The 22117-nt window shown below is 38.8% G+C and overlaps 1 protein-coding gene across 8 annotated transcripts in view; it reads left to right on the top strand.

Annotated features, from left to right (window-relative positions):
- The window catches only part of CREM (cAMP responsive element modulator), a 35395-nt gene extending 19397 nt beyond the window's left edge, over window positions 1-15998 (top strand). For 4 of the 8 annotated variants that reach the window (XM_051802496.1, XM_051802494.1, XM_051802498.1 and 1 more), the window contains 3 exons: window positions 4619-4762; window positions 13049-13205; window positions 14881-15498. In XM_051802496.1, coding sequence (XP_051658456.1) covers window positions 4619-4762; window positions 13049-13205; window positions 14881-15025 — 446 coding nt within the window. In that variant the 3' untranslated portion in view covers window positions 15026-15498. Of the gene's footprint in view, window positions 1-4618; window positions 4763-8478; window positions 8646-13048; window positions 13206-14880 lie in introns of those variants that run through there. The other 4 variants (XM_051802495.1, XM_051802499.1, XM_051802500.1 and 1 more) reach the window with 3 other exon arrangements.
- The last annotated feature ends 6119 nt before the right edge of the window (window positions 15999-22117 follow it).

The following is a 22117-nucleotide window of genomic DNA, read 5'->3' on the forward strand; positions in this document are numbered from 1 at the left end:
TTCTTAGTAGGGTGTATTTTTGTTTGAACACAGCCATAAACCATAGGGATAGGGAAGTGAATAACAAGATTCACAGTTTTTGCTTTCTTGTTCAATCAGACATTTACTTGTGAAAATTAAGCAACAGAGAAGCAATACTAACAATGTGCTTGAACAACAGAATCCACAAAGATTTCATTAAATTTCATTTCTCTTAATTTAAACTTGCCTATAAGCTAAGCTTGGAAGATTTCTAGGTTTTTGCTACTTTTTCTTTGACTGAGCCATAGTTGTAGCCTAAAACATGTGCTGTATATTTAAGGTTCTCATCATAATGAGGCATTGCTTCAGGATGCAATGTCAGCCTTCATGGACTCTCTTGTTTCTGGCTCCAAAACTTCATTTTGAGAGCTTTGTCTTCCTGGGAGTGGTTTTTCTGACCCAATTTATTTGTTTATTTATTTGATTTTTTTTTAAGTTCAGCTTTGTAAGTTAAACTATCACCCATCTTTTGCTTCAGTGAAGTCTGTGTGTTCTAATTCTGCTTAGAAAAAATTGGTACCAGGTGGTAGCAAGGATAATCATTTCCTTGTAGTAGAGCATGTCCAAATTTGGAATTTACCAAGGAGCTTAACTGTTGACTTCTAGTCCTTATATGTATAAAGCACAGATCTGGAGCATTTCTGAGCTGTCCTGTTGGCTGCCTGTGATTCTCAGGAACTGCTGTTAGCTAGAACCAGGAACACTGTGTGGGAATGCAGCAACTTGTGTGTTGATTTTTAAACTGGATATTATGCAGGTCACCACACATATCTACTTTATCTTTACATCTCCTGTCAATAGCTCTTTACTGCTGCCTATCATTATTATGCCTGAGCACTCCTCTCTTCCTGGCCAGCATTGTTTGCACAGGCTGTCCTGTGCAGGCACCCAGCAGTTTATGCATTAAGCTTGTACAGTGTCCATGGCAATGAAGAACTGGTCTTGCAGTGTCACTGTGGCCATCTGTGGTGTGCCCTGGTTGAAAAAGAGATGTCATATGTTACTGCATTTGCTGGTCCTTTTTTCTCTACTGTTCTCTCTATTCCTGTATTCAGGAAAGGCAGTTTAGTTGAAAAGATCATTTTGACTGTGTGTTGGTGTCTGGATGTCTGGGATAACTATTTTTGGAATAACTTGATAAGTAAATTTTTCTGGAAAACAAATGTATTTTTTTTCCATTAGCAACAGCGATGGCTGTTCTCCACTTTTTAGCAGCCAAAATGGTATGTTGCCATGGTTTCCAAATATCTTTTTCCTCAGAGCTTCTTGGCTTTGGCTTATGGAAGCAGACAAACTGACAGGCATGACCAGATAAAATGTCTTTGCCAGTTACCTCTATCAACATATGTGTTATCTTTCTGTCAGAGGAATGAGTGGTTTTGCACAAGGCACTGCCTTGTGTAGGAGCCTTGTAGCCTTGTTTGACTATGAACCTACTCCGTTGGCTGTAGTTCTGTCATGTTGGTTATTTCATACTGAAAAAAAATAGTTTCTTCCTCACCTATGGTGATGGTCTAATGTGCAAGAATTGTTTGTTCAGTTGGAGTGTGTGAATCAACCTCCCCACCTCCCTGCCTACTTGTGCATATCATGATGATCTGCCTGAAGAGATGCAGGGGAAATGAAAATCATTAGTTCTTTTGCCATCTGTTTGGGTTGCTTGCTGTCTTAGGGCAGCATTTTAACAACTGGAGAATTAAGAAGTCTTTTGGGAAAAACCAACTTTAGTTCCGTTTCCTGTTTTGGGAGGGAGGGAAAAATCTGATTTTTTTTCTGGTTTAGAGCAGTTTATTGTAGTCAGACAGTGGTATTAGTATTGTCTTCAGTCTTGGCTAGAAGATGCTACTTATACCCATCAACCTTCAGGGACTGTCCAGGAAAGTCCCATGGTCTTGAGAGAAAGCCCAGTTTTCAGTAGAGCCCCAGCACAACGAAGTGTGTGCAGAGGTTGAGATCAGGACAGTGAATGGGGGGTGGGCAGTGTTTTGTTCTGGGAATATGGCAGGGATCAGTCCTGTAGGGGAGGCAGTTACTGGAGGTAATTCACTCTTGTTTAGAAAGTCCTGGATTGTGATCTGAATGAATAATTGCAGTACAGATGTGACATAATTGTTTAACCAGAATCACTGTGGAGTGAAGAGCTTTGAATCATTCTGTGCTGATGTTTTACTGCTCAGGAAGCCAAACTGACTGGGTTTTATGTAGTATGGTTCTGTGATGGTGTAGACATACCATTTTTGGGGCTAACTCTTGAGAGGCAGAATTTGGCTCTGTGTAACTTCTCTGGGAGGTAGAGTTGACAAATCCTGCTGCTCTTGTCCTGGACCTCTTGAAGAACAGAGAATACAACAATTTACTTCTCTTGCTTCTCTCTCTTTCACCCTGCCCCCAAATGGGGCACTTTCTGCTTTAGAGGCCAGACCAAAGCAACATCTTGCTCTCTTCACCCTGCCACCCCCTTCCACTACTCCTTAGTGCCTTACAGAGCCTGTGTGCAGTACATGTTAGGATGCTCTTACATTGCATGTTCCCCATTCCAAAGGCAGGACTGGAGGTCCATGCTGAACCCTGTTCCAGAATTACAGATAAGGCTCTGAACTTCATTCAGCATGAGAGGAATTCCACCTTTAGCCCTAAAGAAGCTAATTTAGCTGCTGGGATTTGGCAATCTCAATGCTCTTTGAAGTGTTTATATCTGAAGTTGCACTTTCAAGGTACTCAATTCTTGTTAAAACAGAACATTTGAAATCAGCCATCTCCAAAATTCACATAAATCCGATAAGCAGAGCTCAGCCTTCAAGAATGTAATCAAATACTGTGAATCTGACAGTGAATTCAGAGGAGTTGGCAAGCCTGAATCTGACTTTAATCTGTACTTACATCTGACTTTTGTAGCATCTCAGATCAAAAATACAATCATGATGTTTGTAGTTTAAATATCTTTTAGAGGAGAAAGGAGTTTGTTACTACTTAGGAATTGGGTTCTCAGCTGAAAGTTTCAGGATTGTTTTAATTAGCATAAGAGACATGGATTTGGCTGGTGGACCACTTGGTGGATAAGGAATTCACTGGATGGTCACACTTTGACAAAGTAGAGAGGTGGACCCGTGCAAACCTCATGAAGTCCAACAAGGCCACGAGCAGGGTCCTGCATGTGGGTTGGGGCAATCCTAAACGTGGATACAGGCTGGGCAAAGAGTGGATTGAGAGCAGCTTTGCCACAAAGGACTTGGATGTGCTGATGGCTGAAAAACTGGGTATGAGCCAGCCATGAGTGCTTGTGACCCAGAAAGCCAATCCTACCCTGGGTTGCATCAAAAGCAGCATGGCCAGCAGGTCAAGAGAGGTGATTCTGCCCCTCTGCTCTGGTAAGACCCCACCTGGAGTATTGCATCCAGCTCTGGGGTACCCAGCACAAGACAGACGTGGTCCTGCTTGAGCAGATCCAGAGGAGAGGGCCATGGAGGTATTGGGAGCTGGAGGCCTTCCATATAAAGGCAGCCTGAGAGAGCTAGAGTTGTTTAGCCTAGAGAAGAAAAGGCTCTAGGGAGACCTTGCAGTGGCCTTCCAGTACTTAAAGAGAGCCTACAGGAAAGATGGGGAGGGACTCATTGTCAGGGAAGGTAGTGATAGAATGAGAGGACAACAGTTTTAAACAGAGAGGATAGGTTTAGATTAGATACTAGGATAAAATCTTCACTGTAGGGGTGGTGAGGCACTGGAACAGGTTACTCAGAGAAGCTGTGGATGCCCCACCCCTGTAAGTGTTCAAGGCCAGCTGGGATGGGGCTCTGAGCAACCCAGTGTAGTGGAAGGTGCTCCTGCCCATGGCAGGGGAGTTGGAACCAGATGATCTTGAAGGTCCCTTCTGACTCAAACCATTCTATGATATTTCTCTCTTTAAGAAAGGCAATACTAATTTCAAAAGGAATATACAGTTAATAATGTCTCTAGGGAATTGCATTTTTTCTAAATATTTGATTATGGCAAGGAATACAATACGATCTTTTAATGAGGAAAGTATATTTGTATTTTTCATATTGCTGATTACATGGATGGAAAAATCCCACTTTGTTCTATTTCTCTTCTTATCTAAATGTTGGACTCTTTACAACTTTGTACAACTTGGATAAATATTGTTAGGCTAAACTTTGTCTTGCAGTAAGGAAAGGAGTGTCAGAAGACTTTCTCTTTCTTTGCCTAGATGTCCTGAGTTTTGTTTTGTGGGAGGCAATAAACATAGCTTTTAAAATAACTTTTACATTTGTGTTTAGAACAACAATGATTCTATATGGCTAGGGGCTACTATTTTAAAAAATTATATTAACACTATTCTAGGAGAGTTCTTATTTCTGGAAGTAGATAAAATATGTTGAACGTGGCTTTTTATCTGTTATACATATGGCACGTACTACAAAGCAGGCTTTATATTTGTGGAAATCAGTATTAACATTAAGTTTTATTGTACACTTGATCTTTAAGCAAGGAGAGGACCAGGAGTCCTATCAGACAATGTTTATTTCAAAAAGGGAATTTTGCTTTCTGGCATATGTTATCTCTTCCTATTGCCTAACTTACCTTTTTCTTTTCTGTTTAGTTACTATATCTCAAGGTGGTACAATCCAGACAGTGACAAATTCAGGAGCTCCTCAGCCGGGTGCTACCATTGTGCAATATGCAGGACAGACATCTGATGGCACACAACAGTTTTTTGTTCCTGGAAGCCAAGTTGTTGTTCAAGGTATGTTTTATTAGTCCAATGCATTATAATTTTTTTCATATTAAACAATTTTTCTTAAAAGGTTTTTTACTGTGTTGACATTATTGCACTATTAAATACAATACTTATGGATAGCGAGATGAAAGATAGTCTTAGGAGGGGACTCAGGTTCTGTGCTCAGCAAGGCAGCAACTACTTTTGATTAAAAGAAGGAAATAACAATATAAAATCACTTTCTGCTTAGAATTCTCTTTGAATTCTCTTGTCCAGATTTTGGAGACATATATTTAATTGGAATATAGTTGCTGTTACAGATTGAAGTGAGATGCTGAAGGTGCACCTCATTTAGTATATTAAACTAAATTATTTTTTTCAGCAGTTAATATTATTAAAAAACAAATTCTGAAGTTCTTTGGATATGTTCAGTGCAGAATTTTCTTGCAACTTATGACTCTTGTCGTTATTAGAGTGCAGATCCTTAACTGAAGCTAGTTTTCTCACAGAAGAGCACTTTGAAGATCCTATAAAATGCACACATGAACTGAACTGTGAATAATGAATTCTTGAGACTTACTGTATTTTGTACATGATGTTTTTCCTTTTGGTAATGCTGAGGGAACAGGAGGACCAAAGGTGTCTTGGATTCTTATCATTATCAGGGAAATTGGGTAATGCTGATGAAAACCTTTGAAAATGGAGAAGAGATTTCTCTGTGGAGTCACTAAATTAGTATATCCTATGGAGGATATAGGGGATTTTAAAAAATTTTTATTTTATTGACACAGAGAAGTACGAAGAGAGGGCTGTATGAATGCTCTTATAAGCCAAAACAGCTATCTGAAATAAACTATGAGAAGAGCTAGAAAGGTGTTAAATATGTATTCATGGAGTGGATGAAAGTCATCAAATAAGTGTAGGCACAGATATCTGAGGTAGTTGGTGAAGTCCAGGTTGAAGTGCTTTATTTTACCTGCTGTAGATGTTTGAAATAAGTTCTGTCTTTAGGTGGCTGTTTCTCTGCCTTTGCTGTAAAGGTAGCCAAGAGTGTTAATAACAATAATAGCTTGTAGATATCTGAATTTGTTGAGACAATGCAAAATAGCAGTATGAAATTTGAGTTCTTCCATTGCCTCTGGTTAATTCTTTGCTGTAATACATCATTGTCCCAAGACTTCTCAGAAGCATTTCAGGAAAGTTTTAAGACTATAATGTGAAAAACCCTTAGCTAAATGTTAGTTTTTATTGTGCAGAGAGTACTGTTATAACATCCCTAAATGTTATTATGAATACATTCTTAGCAGAGCCTTAAGACCCAAATTTGGCTGTCCCGCAACCAAATTTCTCACTCTGATAGTACGTTTTCTGAGTATCTTCTATGCATGTGCCTACACATCCCTTAAATCAGAAGCTTCTCCATCTCTCCAGGTTGACTGTAGTGTTTTATAGGTATTGCTTTGATTCTTCAGAGCTTTGGGGTCAGGGCAGAGAGACTAACTCCTCACCTATTTCCAAAAACTTCCCAAGTCTGTGAAGAGACACAGAATTTAAGGATTCTATCTGGCAGCATTTCAGTCCTTGGGAATTTCATTTGACCAACCTTCCTTTACAGACTCTCAGTTACAGAGTAGTCCTTTGACGGGGCTACTCAGTCTCAGTGATGGGCTTGATGAGCTGGAATAGCTCATGAAGTGTCTTGCCTGGGATAGAAACCTTCAAAATGGATTGAGAGACAGCTACTGAATACCTGCCATATCATGTTTCTGGAAGCTTCTGGATACCTTTAATGACATTGATTTGTTCTCTGTCCATGGTCAGAGAAGTTGACTTCCTGGAATTCTCTGTTCCTTTGGCTCAAAGTCCAGTGCTTCAGTGAGGCTCGTAACTGTTGACACAGAGGAAAAGTGCTACACATATATACAGCGAAAAGTACAAACCAAACAATACGTGAGCATGACCTTGAATATGACGAGAAGATAAAAGACTTGAAGTTACTATACATGCTATTGATATTGGAAAATGTTAAAAATAATAAATCTTTAGTTAAAAAGGGGTATATAAAAAGAGTGTGAAAGCACCTGAGGATGTTAACAGTGATGCAGCTGTATATAGTCAACAAACCTGAGTTATTCAGGATGGGGTGAGACAATGGAATTAGGCGAATATACAGGTGTCTGAAATGTCCTTAGTACAGGTCATCTTGCCTATGCTAAAAAGTCTGTAAGATTATAGTTATGAATACTTGTCATTTATGTACACTTTGTAGTTGAATGGTCACCTTATATTGTGATAGCACAGATTATAATAGGAAAAAACATTCTGCTTAGTATCTTCCCACTTATATATATGGTAATAATTTATAATTGTTATGGATGGTTAGAACATAAATTTTTTTTGTAATAATCATAGAAGTAAAGGAATAAAAAATATAACAAATATCAGTCTCAGGGCAGAAAAGATCTGTTTCAGAATCTTTCAGATAACATATGTATTGATATTTTTTTCTAAAGTATTTGTTGATGAATCTCATGTAATAATGGATTACGTAAACCCTGTACTTGATATTTTCTGATAACCTGTGGTGGGAAAAAATATTAGGAGAAAAGTGCCAAAGGTGTTGATCCAACTGAGTGACACTGCTTTTGCTACAAGTTTACATTTGTAGGCAAAATAAGAGGCAGATCTAATGTCTGGACAGTTTCTTAATACAGGTTAAGGGTTTTTTTGCTAGCTGAAGAAGAAGAAAGTGTTTGATTATTAGTGAAAAATGAGCATAGAAAAGTTGTATAAAAATCATTCTCTTGGGATCTATGTGTATTTTCATTATATGGTCAGTGATATTTGAGATCTGTGGCTTGAATTTCTTGTGTGCTTCAGTTCTGATCTTCTGTTCATATGATCCTGAAGTGGTCCTGTAATCACAGAATGTTCCTTTTTCACACTGATGCTTCCACTGTTGCCATCCAGCTTAGTTTCATAGTTGATGAATTACCAGTCTGAATTTATTTATTACAGACAAGGACCTTAGAAATTTGCCATGCCCTACATGCAGACCAGTTGGTCTGAAACTTATTTAAATTGATATAAGTAAGGAGGAACTCTGTTAGAGCTGATTTTTTTTTTAATTTATTTTTTAAAATTAAGTCTACCAGATCTCTTGGACATATTTTGAAAAGGCAGGGAAGGGGGAATAGATAGCCCTTACCCAGAGTTATTGTTCTGCCTGAAATCGCTAGCATTAGGTTGACTTACTTTGTTGGAGCATTGTTTAATCTTTTCTGAAGCTTTTAACTGAAACTAAATGAGTGGCTTATTGGTAGCCTCACAAAGAAAGGAGCTCTAGCCTTTCATTTACCTATTTGTTATAGCTTATTAGCTTTCCTGTCTCGCATGTCTGACCAACAGAGTTCTCTGCCTTTTAGTGGAACTGCTCCAATCAAAACAGTTGCATGTCTGTTTAAAATTTCCTTATTTTCTATCCAGTCGTAGCTTTATCATTTTAATTCATTCATGAGTGCTAGAGCCACATTTTAATTTCTGTCAGACAGTGCTGTGAATTTTCAGGCTGTACTTTACAGCCAGCGTTGTGGTGAGTGCTTTCTGTAGCTTTATGAATAATTCAGGAAAAAAGAACAAAGCTAGGATTATAAAAATATGGAAGAGGAAAAAAAACAAAACAAGTTTACTGGAAAAGGAATTCTTTGGGCTGCAGTTTCAGTGAGCTGTTCCAGTGAGAGAGCATATTAATGACAGTGGTAAGCAAGTGAGGTCACTGTGATGTCAGTGCTCTTGCTTGTAATCCTGCACATGCTTGCTAGTTTGGAACAGTTCATGCTGGGCTCTGGTAGAGGAGCAGGAGAATTGTGTGTGCAGGAGCTGATCATGGCTGTAACAGGAGATGAAACAGGTAATAATTTTGTTCACCTTTTACACTGTATTTTTCTATGTCTAAGCAGACGTAGTTAGTATTTGTGACATTTTATTTTGAACCTGTTGCTGTAACTCTTCTGTCTCTCAAAACTCATAAATATCTTCTATCTAGTTAGTGTAGGACTTCAGGGCAATTTTAATAGTTTCAATTGGAAAAAAAAAGAAACCAAAAAATCACTGTTAGTGCATGAGTTTTTGTAGAGATTAGTTCAGATAAATAGTCTTTACTACTTGAGGCAGAATTTTGCTGAAAAAAAGCCACCAGTCTTTTGCATTTTTCTGTATTGTGAAGATAGTCATATATGCTACTATGTTTATAGTTGCTTCTTGTTTTGTAAAAATGACGCTGCTTTTTTTTTTCTGTTTAGCAATAAACACTACAGATTTGATAGCTGTGGGCTTAAGCCTAGCTGTAAAGAAAAGGTGTGCATTGCTTCAGCAGTGTAAATAAACCCTGTGCTCTCATCATTAAAAAAATCCTGAATGTAAATAAATTTGAGAGCAATAATTCTAAGCGTTGTAACGCCTGCTTGTTTTCTCCTCCACTGTTAAAATGGTCTGTTCCTCAGCTAATTGAGTTCAAAAGGCTGACGTCATTAGATTTCCTGGAATCGTGTTGCAGTAGGGAGCTGGAAAAGTTAAACTCCAAACAAGATACACATTGACGTCAGCTCCAAGTCATGCTGCGATTTAGTCAGTTCCTTTCTGCTCCGTCAATTGCCTCCGGCTGCTCGGCAGCTTTAACCCCTTCGCAGCCGGCACAGGCTCCTACGTGCTGCTGCTCGGGGCTGGCGCACATGGTTTGATTAACCCGAAGATGAGTATCTTCTCCGAGTCGGTGTTTTTAATGCTCAAAGGGGTAATGATTCATGCCCGGTGTAGCCAGTTTAGTGGTGAAGTTAAAACCCCTTTGATAATCAAGTCCCACCATTATGACTCACAGGAGGGGAGAATAGACATAAAAATACATCAGGCTTTTTTTCTCTTGGATAGTCACTGAAAGAACTCGAGTGTGGGGATGCTCTCTAATGTTCAGCAAGCTACTTTTTCCAAGAAGGTGTTGCTTTTTAATTTTTTTTTAATTGTCAGAGCTTAATTTACAAAGTTTGTTGTGCTCTTCTGGATGTGGTCTGGTTTTTTTTAGTAGTTGTTTTTTGTCTGTTTCTCTTCCTGTTAATAATTTTTCTTTTTGTAAGTCTCAACTGAAAGCTTCAGGTTTTCAGTGACTTTTTACTCCCTTGCAGTTTTAAGGAGTTGAAAAAAAACCCAACAAACTTGACCTGGGGCAGTGTGTTAGGGAACTGTGCCAGCTGAAAGTTTGTTGCTTTGTTAATAACCTCGGTCCTACCTCTGGTGCCTTAGGAATTACTTTAAACCTTTGTGAAGTTTATTAGAAATGGCCGCAGAGGTTTGTCAGTCTGGATTAAGGTGTGTGGGATATTTGTCTCAGATGCCAAACTGTGTGCTTCTCTATCATATAGACACATTACTAGATTTAAAATACCCTTGGTAAAATAGTTTATTCCCCCTCCTTGAAGCCCATTTCACCTTTTCCAAGGTATTTTTCTGGGGAACGCAGTGGCACTTTTTGAGATACTATACAAACCACTTTGCAGTCTTTGAAAGTACTGATTTGCAGTGATATATCATAAAGCACATATTACTGCTCAGCTAAAAGATATTCTGTCAATGCTATGCTTTTTGCTTTTTTTAAAAGACAGTGGTGTCTGGGCTTGCAAGGTCTGTACCACCAGAATGGCTGTTTATCTGTGTTATCATGCTGGCAGGTTTATAAGTGAGACAACTGTTAAGCAGGGACAGCCACTACCGGGACCTGCTGTTACTTACAGTGGTGTTTGCTGATCCCGGCTGAGATAGGGAATCACTTTTGTTAAGCCTTGCTGCACGTACATGATCACACTGAGTCCTCTTCACAACAGCAGCAGTAAGCCCTGTTCACTGCCATCTGAGTGCAAATCAAACAAAGACAACAAAGGAGTTGGTCTTGCCAGGCTGAGGTGACCTGGGTTATGGGGCTTTCCCCATGACTTGGTCGACAAAATAGCTTGCTTGGATTTCTAATTCATTATAGCTAATGCAAACTAAGACAACATCTCTTTTATGCCTAGTGATGAGGTAGAAAAAAGGTAGTTCTTAACATAGAGTCTATAAAATGTATGTAATGTGGCCAGCATAAAGGTGAGCCAGAGGAGTTGCTAACATTCCATTTTTATAAATAGTGAGCTGAAGTACCGTTCCATTGACGTGACTGTGGAGAACTTAAAGAAAGGCTTCAGTAATTCCCCTGTAGATGTACAAGACAACCAAGCCCTGTGTTCATGGCGGCTGCCTGTCAGCGCTCACAGGGCTGTTCTGAGCTGATTTCTCCCTCCCTCCCTCCGCCCCTCCATCCCCAGGGGATTATCCAGGTCAGTTCACTGGTCCAGTTCATCTTGTAATTCCACAAACACTTTTACCCGAAGGATGGAGAGCTGGGGGAGGTGCAAGGGGTTTAAGCTGATAATGATTTTAGGACATGGCTGTGGAATTGTAGTCTAAACACAACTTCATCCTGTTTTTTTTATTTAATTAGCGAAGCACCTGCACTAATATAATAAGAATAATAGTATCTTTTTATTAAGTTTAGTTTTTCCCCCTGTAGTTGACGTTTCTTTATTTCTGTAGCTGTCAACTTCCCCAAAATATTTGTGTCTACATTTTATTTTTCCAAGTTGTCGTAGTTTCAGCTGGGATAGAGTTAATTTTCTTCCTGGTAGCTGGTACTGTGCTGTGTTTTGTATTTAGGATGAGAATGATGTTGAGAGCACACCGATGTTTTAGTTGTTGCTGAGTAGTGCTTGTGCTAAGTTAAAGACTTTCCAGCTTCCCATGCTTTCCCAGCAAGTAGGCTGGGGGTGCACAAGAAGCTGGGAGAGATCACAGCCAGGACAGGTGACCCCAACTAGCCAAAGGGATATTCCATACCATAAGGCATCATGTTCAGCACATAAACTGTAGGAAAAGCTGGCCAGGGACTGCTGCTTGGCAACAGTCAGGGCATCGGTGGGTGGTGAGCAATTGCTTTTCATTTGCATCACTTGTTTTTCTTGGGTTTTATTTCTCTTTCTTTTAGTTATTCTCCTTTCTTTACATTTATTATTTTATTTCCATTATTAAATTGTTCCCATCTCAACTATGAGTTTTGTTACCCCATCCCATCAGAGGGGGGGTGGTGGGTGGGGTGAGTGAGTGGTTGTGTGGTGCTTAGTTGCAGGCTGGGATTAAACCATGACACACAAGTTTTTCCATTATTTGAATATTGCTTTGAAGAATTAAAGTATAAATTAAGTGTAACATAATAGCCTTTGAAATGTCATCTTTTATGTTCTGCTGTTTTAATGAGAAAATTTGAAGTTCTGTTCTGTAATAATATAAAATATTTATAAAGAGGAACAGATAAGTACTTGCTTAGAATTTGAAGAGGGATACATTTTTTGTTTGATTCTTTTTTTCTACGTCAGACGAGTCACAAGTGCTTAGGACTTTCACAGTGTTTTAAAGTTGAGGTACATCAAGTAGCAACAAAGTACATCAGAAATACAGAAATGAAGTGAGGCTATCAGAAAGGTATCAGTTTCAAGTAACGTGTCAGATCAGCATTTAGCTTGGGGAGAGCTCAAAACTGGTAGGCTCAGGAGATGAATCTGAACTTTTGCCCTCTGACTTACTGTACAGCTACACCCCTTCCTGTGCAACCACTGCCACCTCCTCTTGCTAATGCCACAGCATCCTATCGGTGGTCATCACACTCCTGTCCTCACGAACGCCTGTCTGTTCCTGTTCATTTTAGCAACTGCAGCTCTCACTGATTTTCCAAGGGTTGCCAAACTGCTGTTGTAAGAGAAGGAAGGAGTGTAAGGCTGGTACTGTGACTATCACAAGGAAGGAGGAGAAAGTTGTCTACTGAAGCAGGTTGACTCCTGAAACCTGTTAGAGAACAGGGTAGCATATAAACCTCAGTGGCTGCAACAGCAGGGCCATCTTTTTGTGGGATTGTGCAAACAGGAAATAAGTGTGGATGCTTAAACTGTTTCTCAAACAGCTTTCCCCGTGTTGTCTGAAGAGAGCCATGTGGAAGTTTTCACAGGCTTCAGTCTGGCTGGCTGGTGGGGACACAATGCTAGAGCAATTTAAATATTTTACAGTGTGGAAATAAGCATTATTAAGGTAAAAAATATATTTGTGACATTACAGACCTGGGAAATATTCTATGGATCAGGGATCCCAGATAACTCATTGACAGAAATCTGTTATTTTCAGAGAGAACATATGCATAGTTATTTTTTGCCATAAAGTTTAAAATATGTTTCTTTTATATAGCTGCCACTGGAGACATGCCAGCTTACCAGATTCGAACTCCCACTACCACCTTACCTCAGGGAGTGGTCATGGCAGCCTCACCAGGGACTTTGCATAGTCCTCAGCAAATGGCAGAAGAGGCAACACGCAAGAGAGAGCTGAGACTTTTGAAAAATAGGTAAGACTATACAACAATTCATAATCAGGTTCAAAAAAAACCCCAAAACGTTCTAATGAAATTTTCTTCTTAAGGTCATGAGCACTGCTTGTAATTGATGAAGGGAAGGCAGAAAATTCTTTGTCAGTCATCCCACGTCCTTACAGCATAGAGTACTGGCTGTTGACTCTGGAAAGCCAGAGTTGACTGTGTCCCCATGGATTTTTAGTTTGAAAATAGTATGGTAATGCAGAAATAAGTATCAGATAATTTTTGTGATGATCTGGAGTTATACTTTTTGTTGAATTTTAATTCCCGTCCTCCCTACTTCTGACAGTAAAGTGAACAGGATGGGCTTTTTCATTTTGAAACATCCCAGCAAAGAATTGGTTAGGAAAATATCTGAGGACCTCATTAGCAGCTGTCCATTAATGATGCTATGAAGAGGACTTATTCTAGGATGGAATGATAATTATAGACTTTCCTAAATACTTGACTATTGGGATAAGTTACTTTGGAGTGCCCCTGTCATTTTGTGAGGCATATTGTGTGAGCTGGCTGTATATTTTTTAATTAGTTGGCATGGACTTGACTGAATGTTGTAAATATCAGTCTTTCTCTGTGCATTCTTCTTTCTATTCTTAAGGGAGTCTGTCTTTTTTTAAATGTGTAGCCATCTCTATCATTGGCGGATTAGTAGAAGAAATATTCTGCTGTGCAGATCTCTAATACACTGACTAACCACTTGCCTTATGATTGAATTAATGGTATTGCTTTGCTCTCATGCCTGTCCTTTATTTTAAATTACTCATGAGAATCACTGCATTGCTGCGCTTCCTTTTGTTTCTCCTCTCTTCAGTTTTAAAACTAGTGCCTATGCTATAGCTCATAACTTGCTGAAACATTACTCTCATGGTTTGACAGTTTATTATGTTCCAAGGTGGTAAAGGAGTAGACTCCCAGTACTTCTGATATTTCTTCTGGAATTGAATGCTTGTTTAGTCACATGCTCTGAAAACACTATTTAAAGTGTTTAGCTTCAATATAACAGACTTCTGAGCAGAACTATGAGAATGGCTTCAGGCTATCATATGCCACTAACAAAAAATACAGACCCATGTGAATGTGCTCAGATGGCCAGTTCTAAAATGCTAATTGATTGTATTTGTTAAGGCTAAAATTTTACTGTATGTTCTTACCTTAAGGTAAAAACTTAGAGCACTTAGTGAGCTTGGCATCTAGCTTTTTATCTGAAGAGAGTAGTGTTATGCTTGTGTTTTCTGAAAGTAAATTCTTTGGGTTTGGTTTTAAGATTTTGATGGCAGAAGACAATGCTCCCGATAAACACACAAAATGGAATGTGACTGGAAGAAGAAATGCTGCTTTCCATCCTAATGTTTAGTACAATTCAAGTCAATACATTATCATTTACTCACTATTTTTCTCAGTTCTTCTGTGTATTAGTTCCATCTTCAGATTTGGTGATGCTGAATTAGTTTCAAGTTCTAGTTGTTTTGAATTGTATTTTAACTATGTTATTGCTTTTGGCTGTTACCTTATGTTCTGTTTGTGCAATCCAGCAGTTGGTTGTTGTTGTTGTTATTGTGGAACCACAGGGATTGCAGGTAATTGCATTTATCCAGTCTTTGCCATATTGTGGCTGTTCCTGTAGTCATTTGCCTTGTATTGGTTCCAGGGAAGCTGCCAGAGAATGTCGCAGAAAGAAGAAAGAATATGTCAAATGTCTTGAAAATCGTGTGGCTGTGCTTGAAAACCAAAACAAGACTCTCATTGAGGAACTCAAGGCCCTCAAAGATCTTTATTGTCATAAAGCAGAATAACTGTCTTTCATTTGGACCTCGTTTATTATGAACTTTAATCAAGGCATGAGAGGAAGCAATTCTACAGATTGCCATATGAACTTGAGAAAGAGACACTTGAGGCCCTTGTGGAACCCAGTTTTGCTTAGTGTTGTCAGACTGATTTGGGAGATATTCCAAAATTTGGAATTCTGTCATAGTCTCCATACTCTGCTGAGCTTTCTAATGGCATGCAAATGGCTTTTTTGTTTGCACTTTTTACTTCTGCTTTTTGCAGGGAAGCTGCTAAAGAATGTCGACGTCGGAAGAAAGAATACATAAAATGTCTGGAGAGTCGTGTTGCAGTGCTAGAAGTTCAGAACAAGAAACTTATACAGGAGCTTGAAACCCTAAAAGACATTTGCTCTTCCAAAACAGATTAGTAAAAATATTTATTATACTGTGAATTAAGATATGTCCAGTTGCTTTATAAGACAATACATAGCCAATGTGAATTATGGCTTTCTCTTTGTGTCATTTATATTATATTCCAACTCCTAACATTCCTGAATGCTTTCCTGCTTTTTGTCAATTCATAGCTCTAATTTCAGGTTTTTCATGCTCCTCCCTTCCGTCTCCCAAGGAGCCAAATGTTAAAAAATATATCAGAGTAAAAAAGCGCATAATTTCTAAGAGCTGTTTCTTTGCCATATATTTACATACTACTTTTTACATGTTACTGAGTGTCCTGCACATAGAAAATATTTCACAGTTGTTTTAGATGAATTATAAAGATGATGCATCCAGTAATATGAGAAAATCAAACCACCCAAGGTATCTCAGGAAAGAGTTTATAAAAGAATGTTATGATTATATGTATGTATACTAGCATACTAGTCTACAGATGATTTTATGGCATATTTTTATATTAGTTGCTTTGTGGAAAAAAAGTATTGTATTGCTGTCACTGACTGCCATGGTTAAAGATAGTTTTTAATAGAACCATGTTGTTTAACCTGTGTAGTGTCTGATTTCCTTTAAACACCTGGTTGAGCTGCTTTAAAAGCCATGAGTATCTGGAAGAGGACAAAGGAAAAAACCACACCTAAGCTCATGACATGATGCTAAGCATATTGTAAATACTTGTAAGAAGCTCTCTGTTATATGGCTGCTATCTCAATTTTCTGTAGTCTGCAGAATATTTGATTTATTAGAGGTCTGTATATCAAAATTTAAATTTACATCCTGAATACTTCACAGTCTTGATTCTGTACACCTGTGGACAGTTGCCTATAGCAAAGACTGATGGTGCAGTTTTTTCACAATTTCAGCAAACTACTGAGTGATGATAAAGGTGTCCTAAAGAAGGAAACTTTCCAATAAACAGTAGCTATTTGCTGATTCACTGGGTTTTGAAATAGCCCATAACTGAGAGCTGAAGATCTTTAAAATAAACCCATGTTTAAAGTAGATTCATCATGGCTGGGCTTCGCGAACGAAGATTTGGGAAGGCTCTATCCACATTTGTTACAGGCACGCTGGTGGCTTATGAGGCCAATATGTGACAGACATATCCGATTGCAAAAGGCACAGCAGAAAGGCTCCTTAGATGGCATATTCTGCAAGACACGGTTCTTTCTGCATTGCCTTTTCTCCTCGAGAGTGATCCTGTGTGTGTTCTGAAAAGTAGATTACAGCTCTTGTAAATACAGAATGTGCCACTTTCCATTGTGCTTTGAAAGAAAATAGTGCTTATGCAAAGTAGCTTCTGGGTATTTCTTTAATTCAGGAGTGATCTAATTGTTTGTTGGCCAGTACAGTCTGTGAGGAGAGTATTTGGGAACTTTGCTGGAACTAATAGCACCATTGCCTTACTGATGTGGTAGGAAGAAAGGCTTGGTTCCTACTTAATTGGCTTTACTGAGGGGGGAGTGTGTGTATGGGGAGGGGAAGAGGGATGGAATCATACTGAAGTCACTGAGACATCTTAATTTAATTTAAACTGAATTTGCATTTAACCCACTTCACTCTGACCCTGTTGGGATGGGTTGGTTTATGTATATCTTTTTTTCTTGTTTCCCAAATTACTTGGAATACACAGGATAACTTTCTCGAATCTTTTGAAAGTCCTATTAGGTACGTAAGTGAGACTGTTTGTAAGAAGAAGTCTTCTCTCTCACTTCTCGCAGCCACATCAGTTGATTAAAGAGGAAACAAGCTGCCTTTTGGCCCCTAGGGCTCTGCTGCAGCTCTGGAACAAAAGTAAAGTAAACTTTGAAATATCTGCTTCACTGGAACACTTCCAGGTATGGGATATCCACAGCTTTGCTGGGCAACCTGTTCAGTGCCTCACCACCCTCTGAGTAAAGAATTTATTCCCGACATCTGATGTGAATCTTTCCTCTTCCGGTTTAAAAATCGTCCACCCTTGTCCTATCATTGTCTGCCTGTGTAAATAGTTGCTTTTCTTCTTTTATATACACCCTCTTTAAGTACTGAAAGGCCCCAGTGAGGTCTCCCTGGAGCCTTCTTTTCTCTAGGATGAAGAAACATGGCTATCTCAGCATATTTACATAGAAGAGATTCTCCAGCCATGTGATTATGTTCGTGGCTTCCCTCCAGACCTGCTCTAACAGGTCCATGCCTTTCTAGTGCTGAGGACCCCAGAGCTGGATGTAGGATCTCACAAAGGCAGAGGAGAGGGGCAAAATCTCCCTCCTTGCTGGCCATGCTGTTTTTGATGCATCCCAGGATGGAGTTGGCCTTCTGTGCAGCCATTGCAGAGCACATTGAGTCATGACCAGCTTTTCATTCATGTCCTTCTCTGCAGCACCTCACACTTGGACTTCTTGAACATCATGAAGTTCTCATGGGCCCACTTCTCAAGCTTGTCCAGGCTCCCCATCCTTCTGTTGTGTCAACTGCACTGCTCAGCTTCGTGTCACCCACAACTGTGCTGAGGGAGCACTTGATCTCACTCTTTATGTCATTGATAAAGACACTGAAGAGCACTGGGCCCAAGGCAGAATCCTGAGGGACACCACTTGTCACAGGCCTTGACCTGGGCATAGAGCCATTGACCACAACTGTCTGGCTGCATCCATCCAGCCAATTCCTTATGCACGGAGTAGTCCGCCCTATTTTTAAAACATTTGATTAATGTTTATTTTTTATTTAAATGATTACTTGTTGGAGGGGGTGTTTTGTTAATAATGGAAGCTAAACGCAAATGCTCCCGGCGTATGGTCATTCTGGAAAATTCCATTTGATTTGTTTATCTGCACCAGGGAGAAATATCCTATTTCAGAGAACCAGCTGCAGAAAAGCTGGCTCATTTAGGCTATGACTAGGAAAAAAGGATGCATTATTCTTTCATTCTCAGTAATTCAGTTCTGTATAACAATTTTGAAAGAATTAGCAACACACATTTCTGTATTTTAAAGTAAGAATGAGCAAATTTGTTGAATAAGAACATTTAAAATCTACAGTTGGTAAAAGGAGAACCAAGATGTGATGAAGGAAATAACTTATGTCAAAATGGGCAAAGGCAGGTGTGCGCTAATGCCAAGAATCTGCTGCCAGATTACTACTTAAAGGAATAAACCCTGCAAAGTTCTGAATTGGATTGAGAGATGTACACTGAAAACTTTGAGATACTTACTTGAGATTAAATAAAGATTTGAAGGAAAAGTCTGTGTACCACTGGGGTTTGTCAGAGAAATAATACCAAAAAACTTAGGTTCCAAAATACTTTGGTGAAATGGGAATGCTGTAGCTGTGGACCTCTGTTCAAGAGGTGTGTCAGAGGATTAAAGCAATAGATAGGATATATGCTAGGATATACAAATCAGTTTAGATTGCAAAGGAAAATAAATCATAAAGTTTTCATTGAGTTTAAAGAGAAAAAATAAAGTGTCAGTTTAGCCCTCTCATATTTTAGATCAGTTGTGGGACTCAATTTGTTCTACATCAGTGTCCTGAATGTTCCTGAATGTGTGCCAGTACTAGAATCCACACGTGCTATGAACAGGAAGAGAATTTTTCTTTTGACTTACTGTTCATCAAGCTTGCATTTATGCATAAAGTCCTGTGCTTGCTAGTTTTCCTTTCAAAGGGCAGAATAAGTGGAAATGGTTGGAACTAATTCATTGTTACTTCTTACTCTTCATGGAAGAAATCTGAAAATTGAAACTTAACTGGGGTTTGAATTCAATTGAACTAGGCTTTGGGTTCAGTATTCTTTCCAAAGAACTTCCTGACCACAATATCAAAACCTGCCTTCTGTTTTGTAGTGTGTGTGTGTGTTGTTAGTTTTAATGCCTTTTACCACAATTTGATACTTTTTCTACATTCTTAGCAACCTCTGGGAGTAGAAACAGTAACTGAAGAGGTGTTCCCTCTTAATTGTCCTACTTGACAGTTGTGTCACCCTGTAACTTGACAAGACTGGAAAGTACCTATTTCCCTAATAAAAATATAGCTCTGAGCTTTGGATACCAATATAATTTCCAAAGGAACCTGATTCCAGTTCAGATTTGTGAAACAGAATGCTTGATGTGGTGCAGGGAAAAGACCTTTTCAACACATTATTGTTCTTAATAAAGAAACATTAAATGAATCCAAGTTGGTTTATTACAAGAGAATTTCAGCAGTGCCCAAGCTTGGATTTGTCAGAATCAGGAATTTGTTGTCTTCGTTATCAGAAAAAAAAGGCCAAAATAACTGTGTTTTTTCTTTCTGTAAGAAAACTGCATTCCTGGGGTACGAAACTCTTCTCTCTTCCTGAAACCACACAACTGTTTGCACGTTTCTTTACTACTGATAGCTAGAGGATTGGCCTTTACAGGAAGTTGTACTCAAGACTACATGGATTTTTAATTTTTTTTAATTTCAAATAGATTTTCATGTAGCTTAGCGAGAATAGTCTCTTGAAAAATGTCTTCAATCTTCTAGAGTTGTGGGTGATGAGGAATGTAATAGTCAGCTTCCTCTTAAGGTACAGCTTTGAGTCACAGCTGTTTCTTAAGCAGACTTGCAAAGAGAAATCTCTAGACTATCCAGGCAGATCTCTCGACTCCCTAGAACAGCCTCAGCTGTTGTGACCTGGGAAAAAGGGATTAAAATAAGCATATTGTGTGAATAGGTGCGGATTTAGTTTCTTTGAGGGGATTTTTTTTGATTGTTATTTCCCATAGATTTTGCTGTTTGGAAGAATAGTTATTGGATTTATTTTTTTTGGCTGCATTGATACAGCCCAGTCCTAAGGAGTGCAAGTTGTCTCCCATTTGGTTTTCCTTCTGTTCTTATCAAACATAATTGCTAGTCTGTACTGTTATCCTGCAGACATCAGTGTAATAGCTAAATTTAGTGTGCTCTTTTTCTGAATGAAGTATCACTTCAGAGAAAACAAAGGGGTCTGCTCAGCTTCTGGTTTGGATTGACTCATTTTGCCCACATTCTTTTCTGTTTAGTGCATGGGTGTGTACATGGCAAGACTGCAGTGAATGCTGAGCTGTTAAGCAGCTGACACAAGTAACTGCCTTTTGGTTGTCAGCCTTCATGTATAAAATATTGTGTGGGGAGGGGGCTTAATTTGGTTGGGAATTTTTTTTAAGGCACTTTGAGGCTCTTCTGGATGAGCGATAACAATGATTTCCTTATTCCGGCAAAAGCTGTGTTGGTTCTATTATTTGCTTACTTTCAACACTGAAGAAAATGAGTTATTTAAGTTCTAGGGTAATTTGATAGCATCTTATTCAGGCAGGCAATGACAGGTAGCAAAAATCACTTTCTTCTGTGTCTAATGAGTTTTTCTAGTACTTTTTCTCAGGTTTCTGTTTTTTCCTACTTTGGAGTTAGAACTTCCTTCTTGCAACTGGCTTGTTTGAAGTAGTATGAAGCAGAAGCTGTGTATATGAACAAAGTCTCAAAAAGAGAGAATATGTGAGAGTTGAGTGCTTTATGTAGACTAAGGAAAAAAATAACTTCATTGTATTGTGTTTAACTTGAATGGAAAAAACAGTAAAGGAAGTGTATTTGTTATGGTTACTGCTGAGGTTTTTCCTCTCCTTTAATAGCCTATATCAGTGGAATTGGGTGTGATTAACACATCTCATGAATGGAATTATAGCTATAAAAATGTCACAATTCAGAAAGCTGGTTACCTAGCCAAGCCTTTGTTTTTGTTTTGTGGCTTCAAAAATATGATTTCCAAACATCCTTGAATGAGGCTTCTAATGTTCTCATTTTCATGGTTCTGCCCTCCCCCTCCCCAATGTGTTTGTACTCACACCAGGTAAAAGCTGCTGCAGAATTGTTTAACAAGCCATAGGATTTGCTTTTTCTGAAATAGCTCTCTTAAGATTTTTTTTTTCTTCTCAGCAAGATATTCATCACATTTCTAGCTTTCATTAGTTCTTACGGAAGTGAGAGAACTGCAAACATATTTTTAAGTTTAATGCATACTGAGGTATTTTGCGTGACGAAATTGATTTTGAAGAAGTACATTCTCCCAAGATCCTGCTTGTGTGAACTAAAAGCTTTCTGAAGTCTGTCAGCTGCCATACAAACAAGAAAATGCTTAAATCCTTACACCCCTGCATCTTTAGCTGTGAAGTTTTCAGTTACGTCAGAGATCCAGACATGGGCCTGCAACTGCAGCTTTCTTGACACAGGTGAGCAGCCCAGATCTGTTGAGATCTTTGACATAGACATTCTTCTGCTTCTCTCATTTGAGGCCTGACCTAATTAGCCTTTCTGAAGTGTGTCTACTAGAAATGGGCCTAACATGAAATACAGCTAGAGAGAAACAGGAAAAAAAGGCAGGATGGAGTGAACAAAGTGTTTGAAAGCTGTACTGTTACAGAGTAACAGAAGCAGGCAGGTATTTTGAGTTTGTTTGTGGGACTTTTTCTGTATTTTTTGTGCAAGAACCCTGTTAGTGTATGCAGGGATCAGAGCTCTGCAGTATTGAGCACAGGATGAAAAGCATTAACATTTCAAAATTGCTTCCAGTTCTATTGTGTCTCGTGTAAATTGTCACCCATAGCTATCTCCATGCTAACAGACGTGTTCCATACATTTTTTGTTCTTTTTCATAGATGATTTTCATTTTCTTGAAGTACTAATCTCGAT

This window comes from Manacus candei, unplaced genomic scaffold (assembly GCF_025592945.1).
Source record: "Manacus candei isolate 608988 ecotype Guabito, Panama unplaced genomic scaffold, ASM2559294v1 h1tg000056l, whole genome shotgun sequence".
NCBI lineage: Eukaryota > Metazoa > Chordata > Aves > Passeriformes > Pipridae > Manacus > Manacus candei.